At 34.5% G+C, this 23,707-nt stretch overlaps 1 protein-coding gene across 1 annotated transcript in view; it reads left to right on the top strand.

Moving 5' to 3' along the window:
- The first annotated feature begins 4,910 nt into the window (after positions 1–4,910).
- LOC110025934 overlaps positions 4,911–23,707 on the top strand; it is a 40,786-nt gene continuing 21,989 nt past the window's right edge. The window contains exons 1-8 of the mRNA XM_020726631.1: positions 4,911–5,802; positions 7,195–7,324; positions 7,414–7,516; positions 11,036–11,159; positions 18,391–18,456; positions 18,658–18,696; positions 20,134–20,214; positions 20,356–20,403. Of these exons, the coding sequence (XP_020582290.1) occupies positions 5,644–5,802; positions 7,195–7,324; positions 7,414–7,516; positions 11,036–11,159; positions 18,391–18,456; positions 18,658–18,696; positions 20,134–20,214; positions 20,356–20,403 (750 nt within the window). The 5' untranslated portion in view covers positions 4,911–5,643. The remainder of the gene's footprint in view (positions 5,803–7,194; positions 7,325–7,413; positions 7,517–11,035; positions 11,160–18,390; positions 18,457–18,657; positions 18,697–20,133; positions 20,215–20,355; positions 20,404–23,707) is intronic.

Below are 23,707 nucleotides of genomic sequence, written 5' to 3' on the forward strand. Positions count from 1 at the left end.
TAATTTTTCTTGATTTTTATCGAGAGTATTCTTAGGTAACTTCAATTATCTAAGATGTAATTAACTATAGGGGCTTGCCCTTATAGGAAGCTTTTCCCGAACCCAACATAATATAAACCCTATTTAATTCCTTATATTAAATAGGGGAATTTGTCAGCCAATATATTGGTTTCGCAGACCAAACGGATGTCATAACTTTCTCTAGTTTATTTGATCGAACCTCACCCTCAATTCTTGTGTTCATCCTTAAGGATAGATACAGGATTTGAGGTAAAGCGCTCTTTCATTTAAACTATGAAAATTATGGGGTCAGTTTGACTTCATCTTTTTCAAAATTAAAATTTTTTAAAAATGTCCTTCCGAAGCGGGCAACGAGATTTCAATTCCGATGACCGACAGCTTCTTACGGACAAACCCCACACCAAAAATAGTGCCGACAAGATCATGTTTTTCTTTTATAATTTTCTTATATATTTTTTAGAGTCCTCAGGAGAACCTGTATGGAAATAAGATATGAGCATGAGTTTTGAGGAGCTCGGTGCACAGGGATCATGTTGTGAGGACCAAGAGCAGATGTTCGCACCTCATAACTTAATTTTAAAACTATTTTATTGTATAGATCTAGGATCAGACATGTATTATATAGACTCAAATAAATTTTTTATTTTTTTAGGATATATCATTGACTCAACGACACTTGGCCTTTTATATATTTGTTTGGCTTATTCACTTTGTGTAGTGAGTTGAATTTTTGCCTTATTTTGCTTATGATTTGTCTGAGTATAATCAGGTTGGGCTCTTTAAGAAAATACCTTTAATACAAAAGTTTAACTTAAAATATTTACCTATACTAAAGATTAGAATTAAGATTTTACAAAATTTTAAAATAAAAAATGTTATTCTTTGTACTTACTTTCTTACATGGCCTTCAGGATAATTTTAAAATGATCATAATTGCATGGAAACATCCTCTAATTAGAAAACAGAGCCTCCACACTTAGGATTTGCTCTAGATAACAATGCTTGTCTCAAGAGAAATTTTTCTCGCTGCTCTAACCTAACTAGCCAAGCATATGTTTATACACTTAGAAGGCTTTGTCTAGAGACATTTATGGTGTTTGTGGTAGTCTCAACCCAGATAGGACCGTGAGTCTTTTATGAGGTGATTCAACTTTGTATCCAGGTCATTCTTTCTTCTTTTCACTCTGTAAACCTCCTCATCATACTCTTAACATATACAAGTCCAACTCTACCTTATTAGTTCGACTAGTTTTAGGAACCTTAAATTTCTCCTTCACATTGGATGACAGAACACATGGATTGCCAACAAGGAATTTCTGGTCGGGTTGGGTCAACTACCTCCATGACCATGTAGACATACAATCTTGATAGTTTGAGACAAGGAATCTATGAAATTTTGACCGAGTTATTTCTTCCTGTCTAATAGTTTTTTTCTAACATGCCTTCGACTACCCCCTTTTGGGCTTTTTCTGTACTCTTTTATCAAGTCACTTATAGTCATCTCGTAAACCCTCAGTGTTGAGGTGTGAGTTACTATTCAAGTTATGTTTTCTAACCTCTACCCGATAGTCTAACTCCGTGCTAAAAACCAAAGGTTGCTCTTATTGAGCTGGTGAAAATTGAATTGTCATCCAATTTTTATAGAATCATAGCAAGTAAGCATAATTTCTCTTCTTGAGAGTTTTTTTGGGTATCCACTAGGATTTAGATGACCATGAGAAAACATTATTGTGGGAGATCTCTTTGAATCCAAAACAAAAGAAATTTGATTTTTATTTTTTGGTTTGGATAAAAGGGTATTTTATAAAGCTTTCATTATATATTTACTTGGGCTTAGTAAGATCTAATTCATTTTGGACTACCCTTACCTGAATCATTTTACAATGATTGTTTTGTAAGATATTTTCATATCTTTCCTTTTTATTTTTTTTTACTTGCTTAGTTCATTCTAAATTTTTCTTGGTATGTTCTTCTGAGCATACACTTTGTGGCAAGGGAGTTTTAAAAAGGTAAATATGGAAATGAGTTTTGTTCACAAAAAAGATGATTTTCAGATTTAATAATTCCCTAACCAAAGCAACCCTAGAATCCAACCATATCTTGAGCTAAACAAACCCAGCTTGTACATAGGCTTCCTAAGTTCCAAATTGAACTTTTCACATGACTCCCAACTACTCAAGGTGAGCTAAGGTCAAGTAGAGTTCACTTGAAAAAACAAGACAGGGATTGTGCCTACCAAGCTAAAGCCTTGATCACCTAAAGGTACTAAAAGGCCCTAGTCCTAATATAAAGAGGTTGAGGGCCAGATTGGATTGTTTGAACAAAAGTAAGATCAACAATAATTCCTATAAATAAAATTGGCATATAATAAAAAAATTCAATTGATAAATGATATATTTTTGAGTGAAAGATTGCTCGTTGTTGGCTTGGTGTTTAGTGGCTCAAATTTTCCTTTTTGGTGAAATTAGTTAGGTATCTCTGTTTTTTAGTTATTATTATCTTAATTCATATTCTTATCATTATTAACTTTCTCTCAATTTCCCTATGAGAATAAAACCCTTATATTTACTCCAAATATTATATTAATGCTCCTAATCAAGCTAAGCGATTCTAATACCTAGTATTGTTATCTATCTCTTAACATATAAACTCTTATTAAACTCCTTCAAATCTAACGAGATACTCCAGATCATAACCACACATTCTAAGGCAAAAATACACAAGTTTTTTTAGTCGTTTACCCCACAAGGTCTATATCCTCAACTTGATCTTACAAATCAGGCTAAACTTTTCTGGCATCTTTATCATTATGAATCTCTTAATCCCCAATTGCTCTACCACAAACTCCGAATCCTTTCCTTAAACATTTATAACTCAAAGCCAATCATAGTCATAAATCTCTTTAAGAAAAAGGTCACCCCCCATCATCAATCACACTTTTTCACTGACTATTTAATTAAATAATCTTTTGAAAATCCCAACATCAATGACTTTATATGCCCAACAATATTAAAAATTAGAAAATGTGCCCACTATTTATTTTTGTGAGAAATATGCTAGAAATATATTTTTTTGGGAAGAAATACCCATAAGTTTTGTTTTGCACTTTTTTTTATTTATTTTTTTGATATTATAATTATTTTAAAATTGATTCAAATATCCTTCAATCAAGATTGTGGACGTAAGCAAATAAATAAATAAACCCATGCTTGAACATTGTTCAATCGATTCAAATCATGTACTTTGATTTGAAGTTATATTTGAAAATTTTAAAAATAAAATTTAAATAAAGTTTATACAGGATTTACATATAATTTGATTGTGCTAATTAAGGCTCAAAAATGGTTTGTAAGTTTATAAAGTGCTCAACATAATATAATGCAAAAACATTAGTCATAACATAATATATTATAAGGCAGCCAAAGAAAAGTATAATCCAATAGTTATAGTACATTACAATGGAAAATAATATATCATTGCATAACATTTAAAAAATTATAATTAGAAGCATTTAATTAAAATATTTATAATATTTTAAAAATAATTACAAGAATGGAATCATAGTGAGAGATAAAGAGTTTTTTTGATATAAATGAATATACATAATATTTATAGCACATCATAATTGAATTGCCTCTTCTATGTCTCAAATGAGTGTTTCAGTATTTAATATTGATGAAGCCAGTCTTATTTCATAAGTATGGCTCTTAGTACTCATTTGTATCACTATAAAACTAATACATTTACAACAATATAAAATATACCAAGTTAAGATTAATAACATGGTTTCATGTGCTCTTAAAGATCAATTGGATTTAATCAATTCTCATGAAGCAATAATAGATGTATTTATAATTCATAATTGTAGTTCAAAACATGAAATTAAAATATAAAAGAGTAATTGTATTACATAAAGATATTATATAATTACAATTTTATTTTAATCTTCAGTGCTATAATCAAATGCTGATTAGTGCAAAATACAACAATAATACATATTATATTATGACATCTAATATTTCACACAATCATATCAATAGTCTTGAACTATCTAATAATATATGTATATATATTTTTCACAAAACTTAATTTTTATGTGATTAGCACCATATTGTCTTCTACAAATATGTTTAGAGCATACATCTATATAGGGAGAGAATTCAAATAAAGTCATTTCTAAAATAGGTAGTGCGTGCAAAATAATAAATTAAAACTATGTTTATACAGTATCTGAGCAATGTCTGAGATTGATTTAATTTTCCTCAAACTCTACTTGAATATTGATAGAATCATGATAACTCTTATTAGGACTTACTTGAGTAGGATTCTAATATTGATTGAAATATTTTTGAACATAAACAAGCTTTCTTTAGTTATTATTCAAACTTTATTCCAAATTACAAAATTCATATGAATAAGCTTCAAATAACGTTGGATTGTTACCCAGACATACTTCAATCAATGTCATAACAAATTTCAATCAACATTCAAAATTAATAACTTGATGACTAATATCCTTATAATTTTAGAACACACAATGTGAGCGTTACTTACATATTTAGTTAATCAGTGCTATAACATTTTTAACAATAATTAATTAGTCAGGGACAAAGATGAAAATTTTATCATAGAATCATTTCTTGCAATAATCACAAGAGATAATGAATGTTGATTTGCAATAATCACAAGAGATAATGAATGCTAATCAATGCCCCTTCTAACTTGTTTAGAATCTTATAATTTGAATAGTACATTTGAACATAAGTATATTTCTTCAATTTTATCATCATAGGATATGTAAAATTAATATGTAAATTTTAATTTGTTTAGTATTATTATGCAAAAATTGTATGAAAAAAAAAGTGCTTCCACATTCAAACCTTCAAAATGTTTGAGCTAAGTGTTCTACATTCTATGAACTTTCTCAGCCTTCCGATCCATGCAGCTCAGCGTATACAACCGATTTTGTATCCGTAGCTGCGCCGTATCAGCAGCTCGAATCGAAGGGGAAGTGGTCCTCCGAGAACTCCAACATCCCTACGTTCCCTCTACTCTTCTCACTTCTCCACTTCCCTCGCTTTTCTCTTCTTTCAAACCCTAGACCTCCAATCCTCAAAACCCTATAAACCCTTCCCTTCAATTCTCCTCCCATTCCTTCTCATACTTTCGCAGACCTTTTCCTTGTTCTCAAATCCCTGGCCCGCCAAATCGGTCATACTCGCGCGTCCTGCCTGTGCCCTAATTGGCCCGTCAATTTCGGCAAGCCTTCGAATTCTTCCCAGAGGTTCTATACTTACGTTTGTTATCTGGGACTGGCGGAATTTGAACACAGCTGCCCGTTGCTTATTTGTTTTCTGGACTAGGGCACCGTGCTGTTATCTTCTTTTGCTTTGCTCTTCATTGAATTGTGCCGTCGGTTCTTGTCTGTAAAGTTTGGAGCTTCCTGTGTTGGTTTCGGGTTGTGCTGAGTGAAAGTTGGCGACTTTGAATTCTGCTACTTTTTTTTGGCTGAGTGATAGCTGGTTAGCTTCAGTTGTGTGGGCTGTGAGGTTTGGATGGAGTGACAGGGTTCAGATGTGGAGTTTGAGCGTTTGCGCTCGCATGGGTGGAGCATGAGCAGATATGAGTAGGTTGTCATTTCGGCCACGCCCTCTTGACATTCATAAGAAACTTCCTATTATTAAGTCTGTGAAGGATTTTGATGATGATGAAGTGCCTACTGCTGTTGCTGCCACCCGGAACTCACAACTGCTACGAATTGCAGCCGAGACTGACAATGAGGTACACTGTTATTCACGTGTTTGAATTATTTATTATAGTCCTTTTTTGTCGTAATTTAAGGTGCATTGAACTTGGTTTGTTTTTATCTGGGTTGAGATTTTATAGGATTATCAATTCTTTTTTCGGTTTTGCTTGAAAGTTGTAAGTAGCAGTTTGAAGTGCTTGTGGCTAGATAATGACAAACTTGAATTTGTTTCGTTGGTTACCAGGAAGATGGGGGATGGGGATCATAACTGCATGCTAAAAAAAAGTTATGGTATTGTCATGACATTTATTGTAATTATTTTATTTCTCTGTGTAGTTTATAAAAACTGTTCCTTTTAGATCATATTTAAGTTAGTTAAAATCTTCATTTGGAACCAAAGGTTCGAACTGTGATAGTTGGCCATTGTTGAGTTCTATCTTACATGAGGGGAAAAAAAAAAAAAACCCTTACTTGGGTGCATTTGAGCAGTACTGAAGTAATGGACATTCAAAACTTTTTTGCCCCTTCAATATCTTGATACTCAACCCTTAATTGGAATAGGCAGGTTTACAGTGGAAAACACATTAGAGTTTAGTTGTATGATTTTAATAACTTGAAAAATGCACCCCAAACTCACAGAAACCTCTTCTAAATAGCCTGAAGTGAATCATTCAAAAAGCAAAATTAGGAAAAAGTTAGCTTTTAAACAAGACCAAAGCACTGAGACGTTTGACAATAAACCATATAGTAACTTCCAAGAGTTGAATAAGTATTTTTTTTCTTTACGTTTCTATTTTAGATGCATTGTAGCTTTGATCATAAACCCTTTTTGTCAGCGGTGTACTCAATTTTGGCAAAAAGTTCATGTTTAATTTCATTTGCCACTTTACAGTTTTAAATTTGGAAAAATTATGTGATTTTTCATACATTGGATCCAACTGCCATACCTTTTAATCGTAATAAGTGGATCGAACAAAATCCACAGCAATTATAGTTCAGTTTAGCTAACATTTATATCTGATCATATTCTAATCATAACTTCAGGTTTCCACGTGGATTGAATCTATTTTGTTGCTTTTCTTTTTTGCATATGCTTATTGGCAAGATCCTTGAGTCTTCCTTTTGTTTTATATTAACTTGGCCTCTGAATGCAGAAAGATAGTATCTGTTCTTATGTGATAAGAACAGTTTTCATTGTGAGGCATAAAAGTCATTTGCCATTTAAATTTATTTTTCAATACATGTTTTTTCTTATAAACCAGGCAAAATTTATTCAATTGCTTTGGAAAACTTGGAAACTGCTCCTCAGAATATATTATAATAGAATTATGTCCATTGTGAAGCGTAATGCATTAAACCTCCTTTTAATATGTCTAAATTAATATGTTCTTGGCAATGATTAACCTCATACTGATGATGCCTTCCAGGTACATCACATCCTTGTCAAAAAAGTGTCATCTGAAATCCCCACACCACAGTATAATTTTGTGGAAACATATGAAAGGGATTATTCCCGAACTTTCAGCCAACCTTCATCTTACTTACGTGGAAGAGGAGGTTTGCTCCTATTGTCTTTTGATTAAGGTTCCCCGCTCCCCACCAAATGACTTCCTTTTAAATTTTTTGAAATCTATTCTTCTTTGCAGCTAGAGCAGAGGTTAGTGACTTTATAGAGTATGATCTTGACAACGAGGATGAGGATTGGCTTCAAAATCTCAATAATGAGAGGAGAATTCTTCCACCTGAAAAGTGAATAGCTTTTCTTCACATATTGAAATATTTCTGCTTCTGAATTTAAATGTTGGGGTTTTTTTTTCACCTGATACTAACTTAGCATGCTAGACAAGTTAGGATTACTTAAATGTGATGCCAGATTGCATTTTCTTTTGTGATTTGCACCATAGCTGATCATGACCTATTTTGATTTCATGGATGGCACATGAACTGTTTTATGTAACTGTTTGAAGTTATTGAAATGGAATTTTGTTTTAATGAAAATGTTTTAAATGCATTGTAACTTAATTGTTAACCCCTTTTGCATGCTTTTCATTATGACAAGCCATTTGTTGCAATTTTGTTTAGAAATTTTTGGCTTTTTTGGCCTTCCTTGTTAAGATATGCTTAAGTTAATTTTTATAATGAATCAAATTTGAGTGAGCCCGCCTTGAATCGATTCTAGCTTTTTTGGGTTGAATCAAAATCAAGTGAACCAACCTTGATTTCTTGTCTAGTTGAGCTTATTTTTGAGTCAACATGAAGGAGACTACAAAAATAGAGATGTCCACATTTTTTAGCAACGAATTGCATAGACTTTTCTATTTATTTTAATAATTACATATGAATGGTTTTAGAACTATACAAACAAATTCATCTTTCCATACATACAAATATATGAATATTGATACTTATAAGATGGCAAGAGATAAGTATACATAGTAGGAGAAAGCGTGAGAGAGAGAGAGAGAGAGAGAAAGAGAGAGAGAATTGAAGTAATTATCGTGCGAGTTGGAAGCTTGATTTTTGGAACATTTATTTGAAAGTTTGGTATTGTTAGTTTTGGATAATGACCCTAACCTCCATGAATTGGACTTCACTTTATAGAATAATTTTTTTCTAGGAGTTATAAAAGCTTTTGTTGCAATTTAGCGAAAATAAAATAAAATTTTATGCTCTATGGAAGCTGATGTCCATTGATTTTGTGCAAACCAACTTGTCATCCTTAATTGTAATCCTTGAGTAGAATGTGTCCTAATGTTGTTTTTAAGATGCTCTCTAGAATATTTGCAATCTCAATATTAATATTGAGAAGGTATCATTTGCAAATATGAACTTGGGAGGGACAAAAACTGCAAAGTTGTAATTGCTATATTAAATAGAGGGGGTGACAATGAGTAAGGAGAGGAGTGGATATAAGAGTAAGGTGAGAGAAATTTTTGTGTACATTTTCAGGGGCACTAACATATTCACTCCATAAAGTTCTGCTCTTTATTCTACATCACTCAATAAGCTTTTAATAATAAAATGAAAGTGTTCTTATTTTTTGATGGATGACTAACAAGAATTTGAACGGATGTTGGAATTATAGGAAAATATTTTCTAAATTGGTCTGTAGTTGAATTTTGAAGACTATGAATTGTCTCCATTAGTCTAAAGAGTGGATGTTAATTTTAGGCCTGCATCAAGGATATCAGAAATTCCTTCTCAGTCTATTGTTTTTTCTCCATATGGATTTAGGTGAGATGATTCAGTCGTTTTTTCTCTTTCATAGTCTCTCTATCTCCCTAAAGGCATCAATTCCAAGTCGGCACCACCACCTCCTTCCTCACTCCTCTAAAGTAATCTATTTTAATCACTCGATAGAAATCCTAGATCCTTGCCCTAGATAATTTTTATTAGTTTCGTAAGCCTTTCACGCTCGATTATGACGTCTTAGTTTCAACTAATAAAATTATTTTTCATGGTTAAATTAAGATACTTTTGGTGATTCTATGGAGAGATCTTGACTATGAGGATAGATTATGGACAATTGCTCTCATGCTCAAAGAAATATGTGGCCAAGTAGATGTCCGATCAAATGGCCATAACAATGGTTGCCTTTGAAGCCCTTTTCATGAATTGACACCATATGTTGCTTAACCACCATCTGCCTGGATAGAAGGATAAATTTCTGATGGACAGCCTGTATTGGAGAATCATAAATAGATAAGTTGAGCAGAATGTATGAATGTGAGGACAATAATGTATTTCTCTTAAGATTAAAAAAAGCTTTCCTCATTTACGATGGAACAATCAAAACTGAAGTAATTGATAATTGGTTAAGAGTTTCTACATAATCATCATGTCTTCTGATTATCCAAATAGGAAGAAATTTGCATTTGCTTGTTTGAAGTTATTCTTACTGGACTGGGCGCGGTGGAGGTCAGATTTTTAAAATTATAATCTATCAATCTTGATATGGTTAGAGTTTAAATATCACTAAATACCCAATCCTTTCCTTTCAGTCATGAAGAAGAAAAATGGATCCAATGGTTCAATTTAAAGTAGGATAGGCAAAATGTGCAAGATTATATGATAAAATTTAGAAGACAAACAACTATTTTATTGAATGACATCTTCCTTCCTATCATATATAGATTGGCCACCATTTATCAAGAAAATATATAAAAAAATGTTTTTGCTAAGGGATGGCTAATCCTAATTTGTTTGTGTGTGAAATTAGAAACCCCCTTCCATTTTGTTTCTCCCTATCTTGTGTTTTCGGCCTTGGGCTCCCATTGAGTCTCCCCCCTCTCTTCAAAGGCATATATTACAAGGGACACCAAACCTGGAGGCATGCATTCCAAGGAAGCACCATCATCTTCTCCTTCTCTTCTTGGGTAGTCTAGTGTAAATCCCATCTACCTTCTCCACAATAGGTTTTATCCTTGATAAATCTTATTGGTTTCATAAGTCTTTCATGCCTGATTCCAGTTCAAATTTGCACTCATGGACATGTCTTATACTTCTCCCAGTGATGTGTTGCACAGAACTGTATTTTGCTCTTTGAATAGTTTTTGTATGAAGACTTATTTTTTTCTCTTTTGGTTGGAGCAGAGCTTCCCATTTATTGGATCGTAAATTGCTTGGACTAACATTATAACCAATGTTTTTCTACAATTTGAGGTATTCTATATTCTATTTTTGAAGAATAGTCTGGCGCAGTGATCACCTCATTATTGTGCCAAGAGTGAACTTCAGTTCGATTACAGTAAGCAACTATGTGACCATCAAGTGATGACGAGCATGGTGAGGCCTCACATGTTTTCAATGCTTCAATTAATCTTTTGGGTGAAAATTCTTTCTAATGTTGATAGGGATCAATGAGGCTCTTGGCACTAGTATACATGCCATTTTTTTTTCTATGACGAAACAATACGTTCTACTGGATCATTAAAATTTGCTTCAGTTTCTGGGGTGCTTTTGTTTAATCCCTTCGTCATAATTTGGTTTGATGACCTTGATGCAAAATGCCTTATAAAAATTGTTCAATAGCGTACACTGATGTGATATTTATTTTATTAATTTGCACTAGGCTCTAGATGACACTGATAATCATTCTAGTTTAAATACCATTTATTCATTGCACAAGAGGCCATCTTATTCACTGAACTACTTGCCAGTGATAGAAATCCTTCAATGATTACATAGATTTTACCACAAATCTGTCTGCTATAACGCTAATTGTAATTTTCGTTATCATTGTTACACACATGCATATGCTAAATACAGGTTCGAGAGTATACTTTTTAAGTTGGAGGTTCTGGATCATAAAACTCGAGAGAGATCAGGAGCCCTGCAACCTACTTTCACATCTCCTGTTCCAGTCTTCCTGCAGCTTGATGCTGCAGCTGAGGTGATTAATAATTTTTCTTTTTAAATGAGGACTAGTCTTCATTTGGTAGCATATCGTTTGCTAAAGTTTCTTTTGATGAAACCTGTTCTTAGTGTGCATATTACAAGCGAGATCAATTTGTAATTTCTAACCCCCCTTTTTGTGGAACTAGGTTAGTGCATTTGCAAGTAATACTTCAGGGATATGACTTGGATGATGTTCTAATTTGAACCACTTATTTTTTTATTATATTGATGGTTTTTTGTTTAGATTTTTTTTCCATGTCTTGAAAAAAAATGATAGAAACAATCCATAATAGGGAACATATATGATCAACGATTCTTTGGTCCCCAATTTAACAAGTCCCCTTAGAAAAATTTGATTGAAATAATGGAAAAAAGAAACTTGTCTCATGTAGTCCTTCTAAGCATTTGGAAGCTACCTCAACATTCCAGAAAAAAATTGGTTTGCATCCTCTGGAAAAGCTTGTGTTCCTCAGATTGAGTTGAGTTGGGGATTTCTACAGGTTAGTCATTTTGTCAATTTTCCAGCACATGTTTTTTAACTTGTCTATAGACATTAGTACTAGTATATTAGTGTTGGAAGTGAGATTTGGAAACTTGTAAGATTTATTCAGTGGGTGTTTGTAAGGGGATATCTTGAGGTTGATTTGTGTCCATTGGTTCCCAAGTGTATTTTTGGTTGATAGGTTGAGGGAGTTTGACTTGTAATCTAAATTTAATACCTGCTTGATTTGAATTTAACCTAAATTTATTTTGATTTAAACTAACTTCACTCAAAATTATTAGATTACAAGTTAGCTTAAGTTGATTTTAATTTAATTTAATATAAAATATAAATCATAATTGTGCCCTCCTTTCTTAAATACATATTTATGATTGCATATAAAATTATGTAACGCTTCTCATATCACAATTTTAACTCCTTTCCATGCCCTTTTCCGACATTCATGATTTCACTTAGCTTATTCTACTTAGACCTTCTTGTTTATTTTAAAACATATTCTAAAGTTATGGACATATACAATTTTTAAAATTGCGCAATGAGGTATTGAGAAATTTTCCATTCGTGAGGCGATGCGTAAGCCTCGAGGCAGTATGAGGATAAGCCTTATGGTTTGAAAATCACACAAGTCAAAATAAAGGGATAATAATAATATATTAGTATTATAACTTATCGATATATTAAGAAATATATATTAATATTCTAGCATGGTAAAAATTGACAAATTATATTTCTATGAAATAACAAATTGCATTAGCCAAATTATCATTTAATAACTTGCATAAAATAAAAATATAATATAAACATCAAATGATTAAGTTATTAAACAAACATAAAAAATGAAATGAATGCAACATAAAAATGAAATGAATTTTACGTAAAATATCAAAGACATAAGATGAGCAACATAATAACATTCATATATCTACATAAGGACATAACAAATGATCAAAAGGCAGTGTAGTAGGCTGTGACAGTAGCAGGAGCAGTTGACAGCAGCGACAACAGGAGCAGTTGACAGCAGCGACAACAGGAGCGGTTGACGACAGCGACAACGCAAGCAGTTGACGGCAAAGACAACAGGAGCAGCAGTCGGCGGTGGTTTCAACAAGAGCAACAGACAACTATAGCAGAAGTAGGTGGTTGCTGCAGCATAAGTAGCAAGCAACGACAACAAAAATAAAAATCAGTGGTGGCTGTGCTAGTAGCAAAAGTAATAGGTGGCGACGTTGGGAAGCTTGATTGGGACGAGGGGAGCTCTTGCACATGGGAGCGCTTCTTCAGTTTGTATTCAAACCATCTAATATATATAAAAAGAAAATTAAGTGAGGGAGGTGCATGCCTCAACAGAATTGAGCCGACGTATGTTTGATCTGCCCGCCGAAATTGCACAAGGCGCGCCTCTAATTACACAATTTTAAATAGTTGCAAGTGGAGGCAATGGACAAGTTCATGACAAAAAAAGTTGAGTCATGGCACAATTCATCATCTACAGCAATGCAAAGAAGTGTAGGTGACATTCTAAGCAAGCACGATCTAGCATTAGAGTGAATAAGGAATTTTTGTGCTTTTTCAATTGTTGTGGCTTTGTCGTGAGGAGCATTAAAGAGTAGTAAGTGATCACTAAGTAAACATTGCTTGTTTTTTGCCTTTAATTGGGATCAAAGCAGTATAGGCGGCATTCTAAGCAAGCGCGATCTTGCACATAGTGAACAAGGGATGTTTATGCTTTGTCAACTATTGTGGGATGTTGTGACTTTGGCGTGATGTGTATCAAATAGTAGTAAGTGATTATTGAGTAAACATTGATTTTTTTGGCTTTAATTGAGAGCACCCATTTGACATAATGAAATTAAGGGCGTGGCAAACTTCTTGCAAAGGGAGTTTTGATTATTATTGAGGGAACATTACAACCTATGATGCAGAAGCACTTCTAATTAAACATGCGTGTAGTGTGGGACGTAGACATATTTTTTTAAGTGTTAGACATGTCATAGAAGTGTTTGATTTAAATAATATTTTTTAAAAAGGGCACATGTCCTAAATTAATGAATTAAAAAATTCATAAAAAATAATTTTAAGACTAAAATTTAAAAATATTTTTAATGTAATAGTTAAGAAAGATTTACATACATACCACTAAATTTTTATGTATTTACATATCTAACACCTAATTTAAATTTTTACATATATACTATTTATATGAATAAATTATTTCAATTTTTAAAACAGAAAATATTTTTATATTAGATGTAATATGAAAGACTTGGGTAGCATAAATTAAAATTAAAATTTAGGTGTTAGATATGTAAATCCATAAGAATTGGTACTAAAGAAGTTAATGTTTTTTTTTTAATTTTTTCAATGAGTAATTGATTAAAATGATTTAAATCTTGATGTAATACAAGATAATAAATGCTTACTTTTCATTTATATCAACTAAAATAGGAAATAAAAGTGATGCCAAATGACTCTTAGTGGCCGTTTGGGATCCCTTTTTGTTTTCCGTCCTTTTGTTTTTAGTTTGTTTTATTTTTATTTCAGCATTAAAAAAAAACATGTTTAGTACTCTTATGATTTTTTATTTTGTATTTAGAAACAAAAAAAAAACATGTTTGGCATTCATGTATATTTTTTGTTTTTAAGAATAAAAAACAAAAAAAAATTAATACCTTTTTGTGCTGTGTCGATGGAGCTTCATTGGCTTGAAACAACACTGGAAGGGACAAAAGATTGGTGTCGATAGTGGAAGTCCTCAATGCCTGTCAGGAGCCCTAGTGCTCTGTTCTATACAGATGTCTAGTGCTGGAAGTGATGCCCAAATGCCCGCCTTAGCGCCTAGAACTCTACAGAACAGAGCGCTTGAAATTTCTATTCTCAGAAGAGGCGCAATTATGCCGCGAAACCTTTTTTAAAGGTTTGGAAATAGAGGCAGTGAAAATTTATTGCTTGGGATGGACGATCCAGCGATTAGAAGAACTACTTCAGACAGAGTGCTTGGAAAGGCATTGCCCAGGAGTGGCACTCCAACACTAGGAGTGGTTTTCTTTCAATCGAAATTTAAGTCCTCGACTTCCATACGAGGAAAATATCTCTCTATAGTGTGTGAAACAAGAGCGGGACAGAGCGAGCGGTGCAACGAGTTGTGTTGTATTTCTGCGGTTTAATCTTGTGCGGTTGAGAGTGAGTTCCAGGCAAGTAAAGAGAAACTTTGAGTGTGGTATAATCTGTGACTTTTGTCCTCATTTTATAGTGGAATTTTGATGTGGTGTGGCTCTTTGGTTTTTTTCCGTTCTCGAGTTTTTCTACATTAAATATTGTGTTTTCTGAATCTCTCGAATCTGTATTTCTCTGCGGTGTGATTTGGTTGTGAATCGTTTGAATCCGGTTTCCGTCCCAATAGCGGTATTAGATTGGGATTTTTTTAAGATTTTTTATTCGATGAGAGCAATTGTTGAAAAATTGATGTACAAGATGGAGAAGTTCGACGGTTTGAACTTTGTGTTCTGAAAAATGCAAGTTGAAGATTTGTTATATCAAAAGAAATTTATTTGCCATTAGATTGAATCACCAAAAAATCTCAATTTATAACTATGGAAGAATGGGGGGTGCTTGATTGAACAACATTAGGTTTGATTTCTCTTTCACTTTTATCTTTTGTTACTTTTAATATAGTTAATGAAAAAATTACGGTGGATCTCATGGCAACACTGATAAGAATGTATGAGAAACTATTTTGTACTGGAGGTTATGATTGAGATTTTTGAGACTTGAACCTCCACCTCTACTTGTTCAATGTTCTGTTCAGTTTTCTAATCATCGGTAGTGGAGATCTAGAAGAAGAAGAGGCGGTGACGATGAGGACGAGCTTCATGCCATTGATGCAATAGCCAGGGACTCCGCAGACAAAGTATTGGATTTCAACAGTTTTGAGAGTGGTCATCATTGAGCCCCATCTCTTTCACCTGCACCTCCACCTTCGACAAAGGAAGCAACAGCAAGTGGCAGAGTCTGAAAAAAAGACGCACACAATGGCAGCAGCGACAAGCAGCATGAGCAACAACAACAACGAAACATTTATCCCACTAAGTGAGGTCGGCTACATGAATCCTATTTCTCCATTCCATCTTATTTGGTGTCATATTTTCATTTAATTCTAATAAGTTAAGATCATTTTTTATATAATATGCCCAAGTCTTCCTAGGTATACCTCTACTTTTCTTAACATAAGTCGAATCTAAAACATCTACTCTTCTAATTTGATCATCAGATGGTCGACATTTAAGCATCACGAGCAAAAAAATAAAATAAAATAAATCACATGCAAATGACAGAATCACCAGCAAGGCAGTGATTGCATTGCAGAAAGACACAGCCATAGGATTGCTCTAATGTTAGAACGACGAGGATGCCACTGCCACCTCAAAAAGCAGGAGGATATGGAGTCACGTCGGGTTGAGTGGGGAAAGTTGTTTTAAAAATGGCAAAAACATCATTTTTGTGTTTTTCTTTTGTTTTTTTTTCAAAACTGTTTAAAAATGACCCTTTCAAAAAACCTGTAAAAAAGTAATACATTTTTTTTATTTGTTTTTTGCTTTTTGAAAACAAAAATAAAAAAAAACAATGCCAAATAGCCCCTTAATTTTTAAAAGTTAATGTTATTAAATTTCTTATTTTTTGTTATTCTTAATATTTTATTTAGTTAATACACACACACACACACACACACACACACACATATATATATATATATATATATATTTATAATGACATGTTCGAGGGGTGTCCAATGCTTGTATGTATTTTATATAAAGATATGTCCCATATCTATCCCGTGTTGTGTCTATATTCGTGCAACATAGATTACAACTGTGGCTAAAGTATTAGGCTGTGAAGTAGTTGAAATTGAAGGCAATGGCGAACTAAGGTGTGAGTCATGGAAAAATTAGATGTTTGATATTGTGCAAGGAAGTTGGGGTGACATTTGGTGGAATTGTGCTTGAGCATATTGATGTGAAAGGAAGATTTGTGTTTGGTCAAATAGAAAGGAAGGAGATAAGGTAAAAATGTATGACACATGTTTGCGAGGATGAGCATGAAGGTAAATGGGCCTTTATGAGAAACCATGTGGAAATTGCATTAATGTTCTTGAGAAGCGAGTGGAGGCTCGTGTGGAATTGAGTGTCAATGATCAAAAGTGGAGAAAAGTGGCATGCACATGAAAAGGGAGTAGATTTGCACTCGGCCAAAGATAGGGACGAGGGGCTTAAGTGAATGCACGAGTGCGTTTGCTCTGAGATTGCTTTATGCAGATATGACAACAAAATGAGTAAAAACATGATGAGTTAAACAAGTGTTTAAATGAGAGACTCGAGGGAAGAATGAAGAATGAGAAAATGAGATTGAGAATGAGAGGAAGAAAGAGTTGGGAAAAAGATGATTCGATGGCTAGGCTTCATAAATCGAGTGCATTCAATTCCCAATTATTGTCACAAAATTCCTGGGTCATGCTTCTCTTGAAGAGAGTCATCATAACTTGCTACAAAGTAGTTTAAATAAATTTAAAAATTGTATAAATACTGCATTTTGATATTCCTGAAGTTCTAGTTACTAATAAAACAGGGGCGACTAATCAATCATGTGTTTTCTTGCTGGACCATAAAGCCTGATTTGATGAATGTTATCACATATTTGTTCAAGTCACCACAAATCCTCTCGTCCTAATGTACATGTTGCAGTTCATTTATAGCCCTAATTTTTTTTTTTTCAAAATTCTCCTAATGTGACTTGAGGAACATAAACAACAATTTTATTTATAAAATTATTACCCTGAATTTACTTGATGGCAATTAGCCTTTTAGGACTCTCATTTGCCTCATATTTTATTTTCCTACATTTTTCCACCATTCCTTCTTCATTTATTGTAACATTCCCAATTTATAGTAATTTATGATCTTCGCTAATATTTGTTTTTTTTCCTCCCGTAAAAAATTTACTGAATATGTGCAATATATATTTTTCTACCATCCATTTTAACCACTCTACGTTTTCATTGGTTGTGACTTATCACTTATAAGCAATGGCAACCCTTGTTGATTTTTAATACAATTGGGTTGAGTTGAATTTACAATGACATCCTAGCTAATCGTTGGCCATTTCTCATGAGAACTGTGTTAGGCTGTCATATTTCCTGTAGTTAATGTCTTAACAGAAATAAACATTGATTTTGTATTTGTTTCATGAACTTTGACATTGATTTATGGTTTTGTGGGCACTAAGTTAAACTTTCCTCTTCAAACTTGAAATGATTGGCAATTTTACACTTTGCTAATTTCATTTATTGGAGTTAAAATAAATTTTCAATACATGTGCCTTCTATTTGTGCTTTTCTCTCCTAATCACTTATTTGGTTGAATAATTTGATTATTTTGAATTAGCTTTTATTTAGTATTTTTATTGAGTTTTACGTTAGCAAAAGTTCCGCTGTTTAGGGTATTCCCACACATGCTGTAGATTACCAAGGTGCTTGGTTTACCCATACATGCTGTAGATTACCAAGGTGCTGGGTTTTTAATTTTTTGAAACATATTTTCTATATTGATGCGAAATATTGTTAGGTTTAATATTATTCAAATATATGTTTCTTTCTGTGTAGTAACAGGCCTATTTTCTTCATTTGTAAATTTAGTTTAATCCTCTTCGGTCTTATGATTCCTTGATTTTGCAGGCCTTGCAGGGGCAATCTTTGCGAATTGCAGTTATTCAATCTATATATTACTACTGGAAATCAAAGGTGCACAGCTTTGCAAAAAAATAAATGTTTTGGTTTTACATGTATATCATCTACTGCAATCTTCTTTATTATGTTATATAGCTAAGTAGGCCTTAATATCAGAAAGTTGCATTTACTCTGGTTTTTTGTACTGATTTCTTCAAGGCCATTGTTGATGTTTTTAGAATATTTTCTTATTGATGTCTCGTTAATTTTTGTCAGCGGGAACGTTGGCAGAAACCATTATTAAGGCGATTACAGGTTAGTTCTGTTGTATTCTGAACCTTATAGAAACATTTATTTTTCATATTTATCTACATTTAGGCGCAATACACTTCTGCTTTAATAAAATCTGAAGTGCCGTTGTTTTATGCTATGTATTAGATAGCACTATTTCATCTCGTATTTTGGTCTTGCACTGCTATATGTACAATTTAATGGCACTCGATAATGCAGTTGTTTTGATCCGTAATAGATTTCTGAATGCTGAATGGAGTTTCAGATCTGTTGTTAGCTCTTGTTAATGTCATGGATAATATTATATGCCATACTAAGTTGAGCCCAAATGGCCAAATATTTTATTAAGAAATATCTTGTAATGATCATTTTTTCATAGAATTCTTGTTTTATATTTTTTTTCTTATTAGTTATAGCGCATTAGCAGGGTTTGATTCCTAGCATTGAATGCAAAAGATGACCCGAAGATAACAAACATGGAACTTAAAAAATTTTGTTGGGAAAATTGTATATAGCTTAAAGTTCAATTATATTGTACTTGATTTTATATTTCTATCCATTTTCTATTTTTGTAAATATATAGTTTTCAAATGTATGACTACACCTCCACCACCAAAATAGGACCATCATATCTAAACTTATAAATTGGCCCACTTTGGCAGTGTCATTAGTCATTTCTTTTAAATTTCATTAACTGTGAAGCCCTAATTGTCTTGAAAAAGGAAATCAACAACAACAACAAGAAGAAGCCTTTATCCCACTTAAGTGGGGTCGGCTACATGAATCCTTTTTCTCCATAGCATCCTATTGAGTGTCATAGGTGTTACGCCATTGGTAAAAATTCAACCTCACTGGTCCCAAGCTGAGAGCAGCAGCATGAAGTACCTTACTTCTGATGTTTGACCCATGCAACTGTAATAGTATTTTAGAATTCTAATTAGTTTATGCTAAAAGCGAGATTAAAATTCTCTTCCTCCATCGGCTTGGTCAAGCCTCTGGAGAATACCATGCTGCACAATAAAGCCGACTTTTATAGGCTTGGTCATGCCCCTTGAGCTCAATGCCATACTTGTAGATTGGGGTTTTTCATAATTTAACAATTCCCACTCTTGCTGCGCCTCTCCATTGTTGAACAGAATATTTACACTGCAAGGAAATAATTTTGTGATTTCGTGCTGTCAATTCTCTCTCACCTGAAGCATGCACAACATAGAAGCAAGAAATATAGGGATAAGGAGTTGCTTTTCAGCATTTTGAATTGTAACCCTTCATCTGTACTTTTTATGCGTTCTGCTGTTTGTAGAGTTATGGTATTTATTATTTTTTTTTTCATAAACAAGCCTTTTCTTAAACTTACAGCATATGACATTTATTATTATTTTTTTCATAAGCATGTCTTTTCTTAAACTTACATTGTGATGTTATTTTAGCAGTCTAACAGTTTTTTTCCTGCTTTTGCAGCCTCCTCCACCGGTTAATGATACAAATCCTTATAATGTTTTTAGACCAAGGGAGAAAGCCCATCGTCTTCACACCAGGAGGGTGGGTACAAGATGTAGTTTAACAATCAAAACATTTATACATGAGCATGTGGTGGTTTAATTATTCACAGAAATCACCAATAGGTACACTGCAAAGCGTTTACTTTTTTGTTTCATTTTTTTCCTTTTCCATTTAAATCAGATGCAAAGGCGGGAGAACAACGTTCAGTCCTTTGAGAAACTGCGTCAGGTACATAGTACATTTTCTTGCAACTCATGCTAAGAGTAGTTAAAATTGTCATAGTTTGACTCGTGATTGTAATATTGGTATTCACCCGAATGCATTTGAGGTTCTTTTGTTGTTCAGATTAATCCATATCATCTTTCATTGTTTTTATTCTTTTATATCATAGCCACCCTAGCCTAGTTTTAAAGTGATACCATCCCGAAGACCTCCACGAGGCCTTCTTTGTTTAATCAAGATGAGGAGTTTTGAATCGTTGTATCTCATCCTTGGATTCTACCAAATTTCTTTTCAATTTATTTTTTCCCCTTCATATTGAATTTCTGAAGTGATTTTTGTTTGAATCTTTAATTAATATTAATTTGACTATGATTTTTACTAGTAATAACCTAATTTTCTACAGACTAATTCTTATGAACAAGAGCTTTAAACTCAAGAATTCTATTCTGTTCAAATATACCATGGTGGCTAAAACTGTTTTAATTTGTTAGGTTATTGTGTTAATGACGTAGGCGCTCGGTGCAGTGCCAGAATTGGGGCGCAAAACAGTGTCCCGAGCGGGGTGCCTCGAAACGGCGGGGCTGCTCGAAGCTTTGCGTGACACAGGAATCCCGGGAATTCGCGGGATAGCTCGCTGCGGGATCGCAGAACATCAAGAGAAGGATCGCGAACCCACACGCAAGAACAGGGCTGATCGTGAATCTTCATGATCCAGAGTTGCTTCATGCACCTTCCACACTCGTCTTCTTCTAGAAAGGCTTTTCTTCTGGACACCTCCCACACTCGTCTTCTTCTAGAAAGGCTTTTCTTCTGGATTCTTCTTACCTCCCCACTCCCCTTCCTCTTATTTTGAACTAGGAGGCTATAAATAGTTGTCTTCGGTGCGTGTGGGGGACAAGTTCTAGCAGAGTTGTCTTCCAGTCTTCGGTGTGGAGACCCTTCCCTCTTATTAGGGCTGTAACGATGATAGGTGGTGCTTCGGTTGTATCCTACTTTGAGATGGTGCTTTAAACTTCCAACTACTTCGCTAATACTCACAAATCCTTTTTCCCTAACACTCCACTAGCCACCTACCACCCCCACTGCCCTCCACCACTCTATTGCCACCCCTACTTCCTCCACGATCTCGTCATCCAATCCACCTACAACCAACCACACAACCAACCACACACAATCAACCTACCTACCTAACGACCGCTCACCCCACCGACGCCGCTACCACCTTCGAATCTCTCCTATAGCTCTAGCTAGGGCTCGTCTACTATTGTATTTTCCTTTTGTTGAGCCATGGTGTACAATTATTTTTATATTGATTAAAGTTTATTTTTTGTATTACCCCACATCTCAACTAGTTCCGGTTCATTTGGTATCAGAGCTAGCTCAATTATAGTCCTATTCTAGGGTTCCTAAGGCTTCGCCTCTGCCTGATTCTCCTTTCATCAACTTTTATTCTTCCAATTCTCAACTCTAGCCACACCACTGAAGGGATATATCAGGCTCTACTCAGGAGGAGATACAACGTGAAATTCATCGTCTACAACAGAGACTAACCGAATTAGATGTAGGGAACCAAGAAGAGATTACCTGCCACTGTTATCGAGAGAGTCGTAGGAAAGTCAGAGACGGAGATCTTAATCCGTTCCACAGAGAAGATCACAACGATGAAGAATATTGGCCGCGCCTTATTGGTATCTAGTAGCAAAGTAGGCCGAGAGAAGAGGCCTCTTATGGAGGTCAGAGGGATTTTGGCATCAAGATGGATCTCCCAGAGTTCGAGGGAAGTATGGACCCCAGTGAATATATCGACTTTTTGCAAACAGTCAAACAAATCATCGAATATAAAAACTTGTTAGAGGACAAGGGAGTCAAGCTAGTTGTAATTAAACTAAAGAAGAATGATTGCTTATGGTGGGAGACTCTACGAAGGTAGAGGAGGAGAGAAGAAAGTGAAAAGATAACTAAGTGGGAAAAAATGAAGAAAACAGTGAAGAAAAAATACCTCCCACTGTAGTATCACCAGGACATGTCCTTAATACTCCACAACTTGCAACAATGAGATCTATCAGTCGAGGAGTTCATGACTCAGTCAACCGCCTGCATCTAAAGAGCGAGTTGACATATCAAGAGCACACAATCGTCAGATATCTCGAAGGCCTATGACCCGCCATTAGCAATTTGATACAGCTACAACCATATTGGAAGTTGGAGGATATCCAGACACTAGCTTTGAAGGTGGAGAGACAACATAAACAAAGCAGCAATAGTCATCTCTTTCAGACCACCACCTTTAACTAAACAGTCACATGCAACCGCTACACTTGACAAGGGTACCTCTGGAGGAAATAACAGAATTGGACTGACAGGGCATATCAGAGCGGAAAGCAAACAGAGGATGGTAGTTCCTCCAACATAGTGCCAACTAGAAAGTGTTTCCGGTGCCATGGCTACTATCACATTGCCTCCAGCTGCCAACAAGCCGCGTCGTCACCCTTACAGATCTAGGCGCTGCCGAGGAAGTCGATGAGGAATCAGAGGACAACTCAGAAGAAGAGCTTCAACTCCATGGAGACAAAGAAGAAGCACTAGTCGTTCGACGAATACTACAATCTGAGCCGTGCGAGATCAATCCTAGATAAAACATTTTTCGCACCAAGTGCATCGTCATGGTGAAGGTTTGCAGCCTGATCATCAACAATGGCAGTCGCGATAACGTGGTATTCACCCTCATGGTTAAAATGTTAGGATTGGATACATAGAAGCTTCCCTAGTCATATTGCCTTACCTGGTTGAGAAAGGGGAATGAGATAAATGTAAATCAACATTGCATAGTTGATTTCTCCATCGGAGACCAGTTACACGAACAAATATGGTGCCAAGTAGCTCTTATGTGCGCCTTGTCACGGACTAACTTTCGTCAAGTCACCCGTGCGGCTTTAGCGCTCTCTCTTAGCACTAAATCAGCCTAATCACTCACAACACTGGACTTAGCAGCCCCAAGCACTCTTAAGAAGAAGAATAGAGAGAAAGGAATAATTAGCACTTGAATACTAGAATGCTTTGATTCAATGCTTGGGTAAATACAAATGAGGGGAGGAGCTCCTATTTATAGCCTCCTCCATGCCTTTGGCCTTTCATCTAGCCAATGTGGGACTATACAATATCCAAGAGAAGCTTCTAGATTACAATATAATATTCTATCTCTTAGACTATTCTAATGTACATAAATAACTCTAGAACATTCTAGGTTATTCTTAGATCCTCTTTAGAGCTTTCCCTTCTTGCTCTCTCCTGAATGTGGTGGAATCTTCTA

This window comes from Phalaenopsis equestris, unplaced genomic scaffold (genome assembly GCF_001263595.1).
Source record: "Phalaenopsis equestris unplaced genomic scaffold, ASM126359v1 Scaffold000343, whole genome shotgun sequence".
Classification (NCBI taxonomy): Eukaryota; Viridiplantae; Streptophyta; class Magnoliopsida; order Asparagales; family Orchidaceae; genus Phalaenopsis; species Phalaenopsis equestris.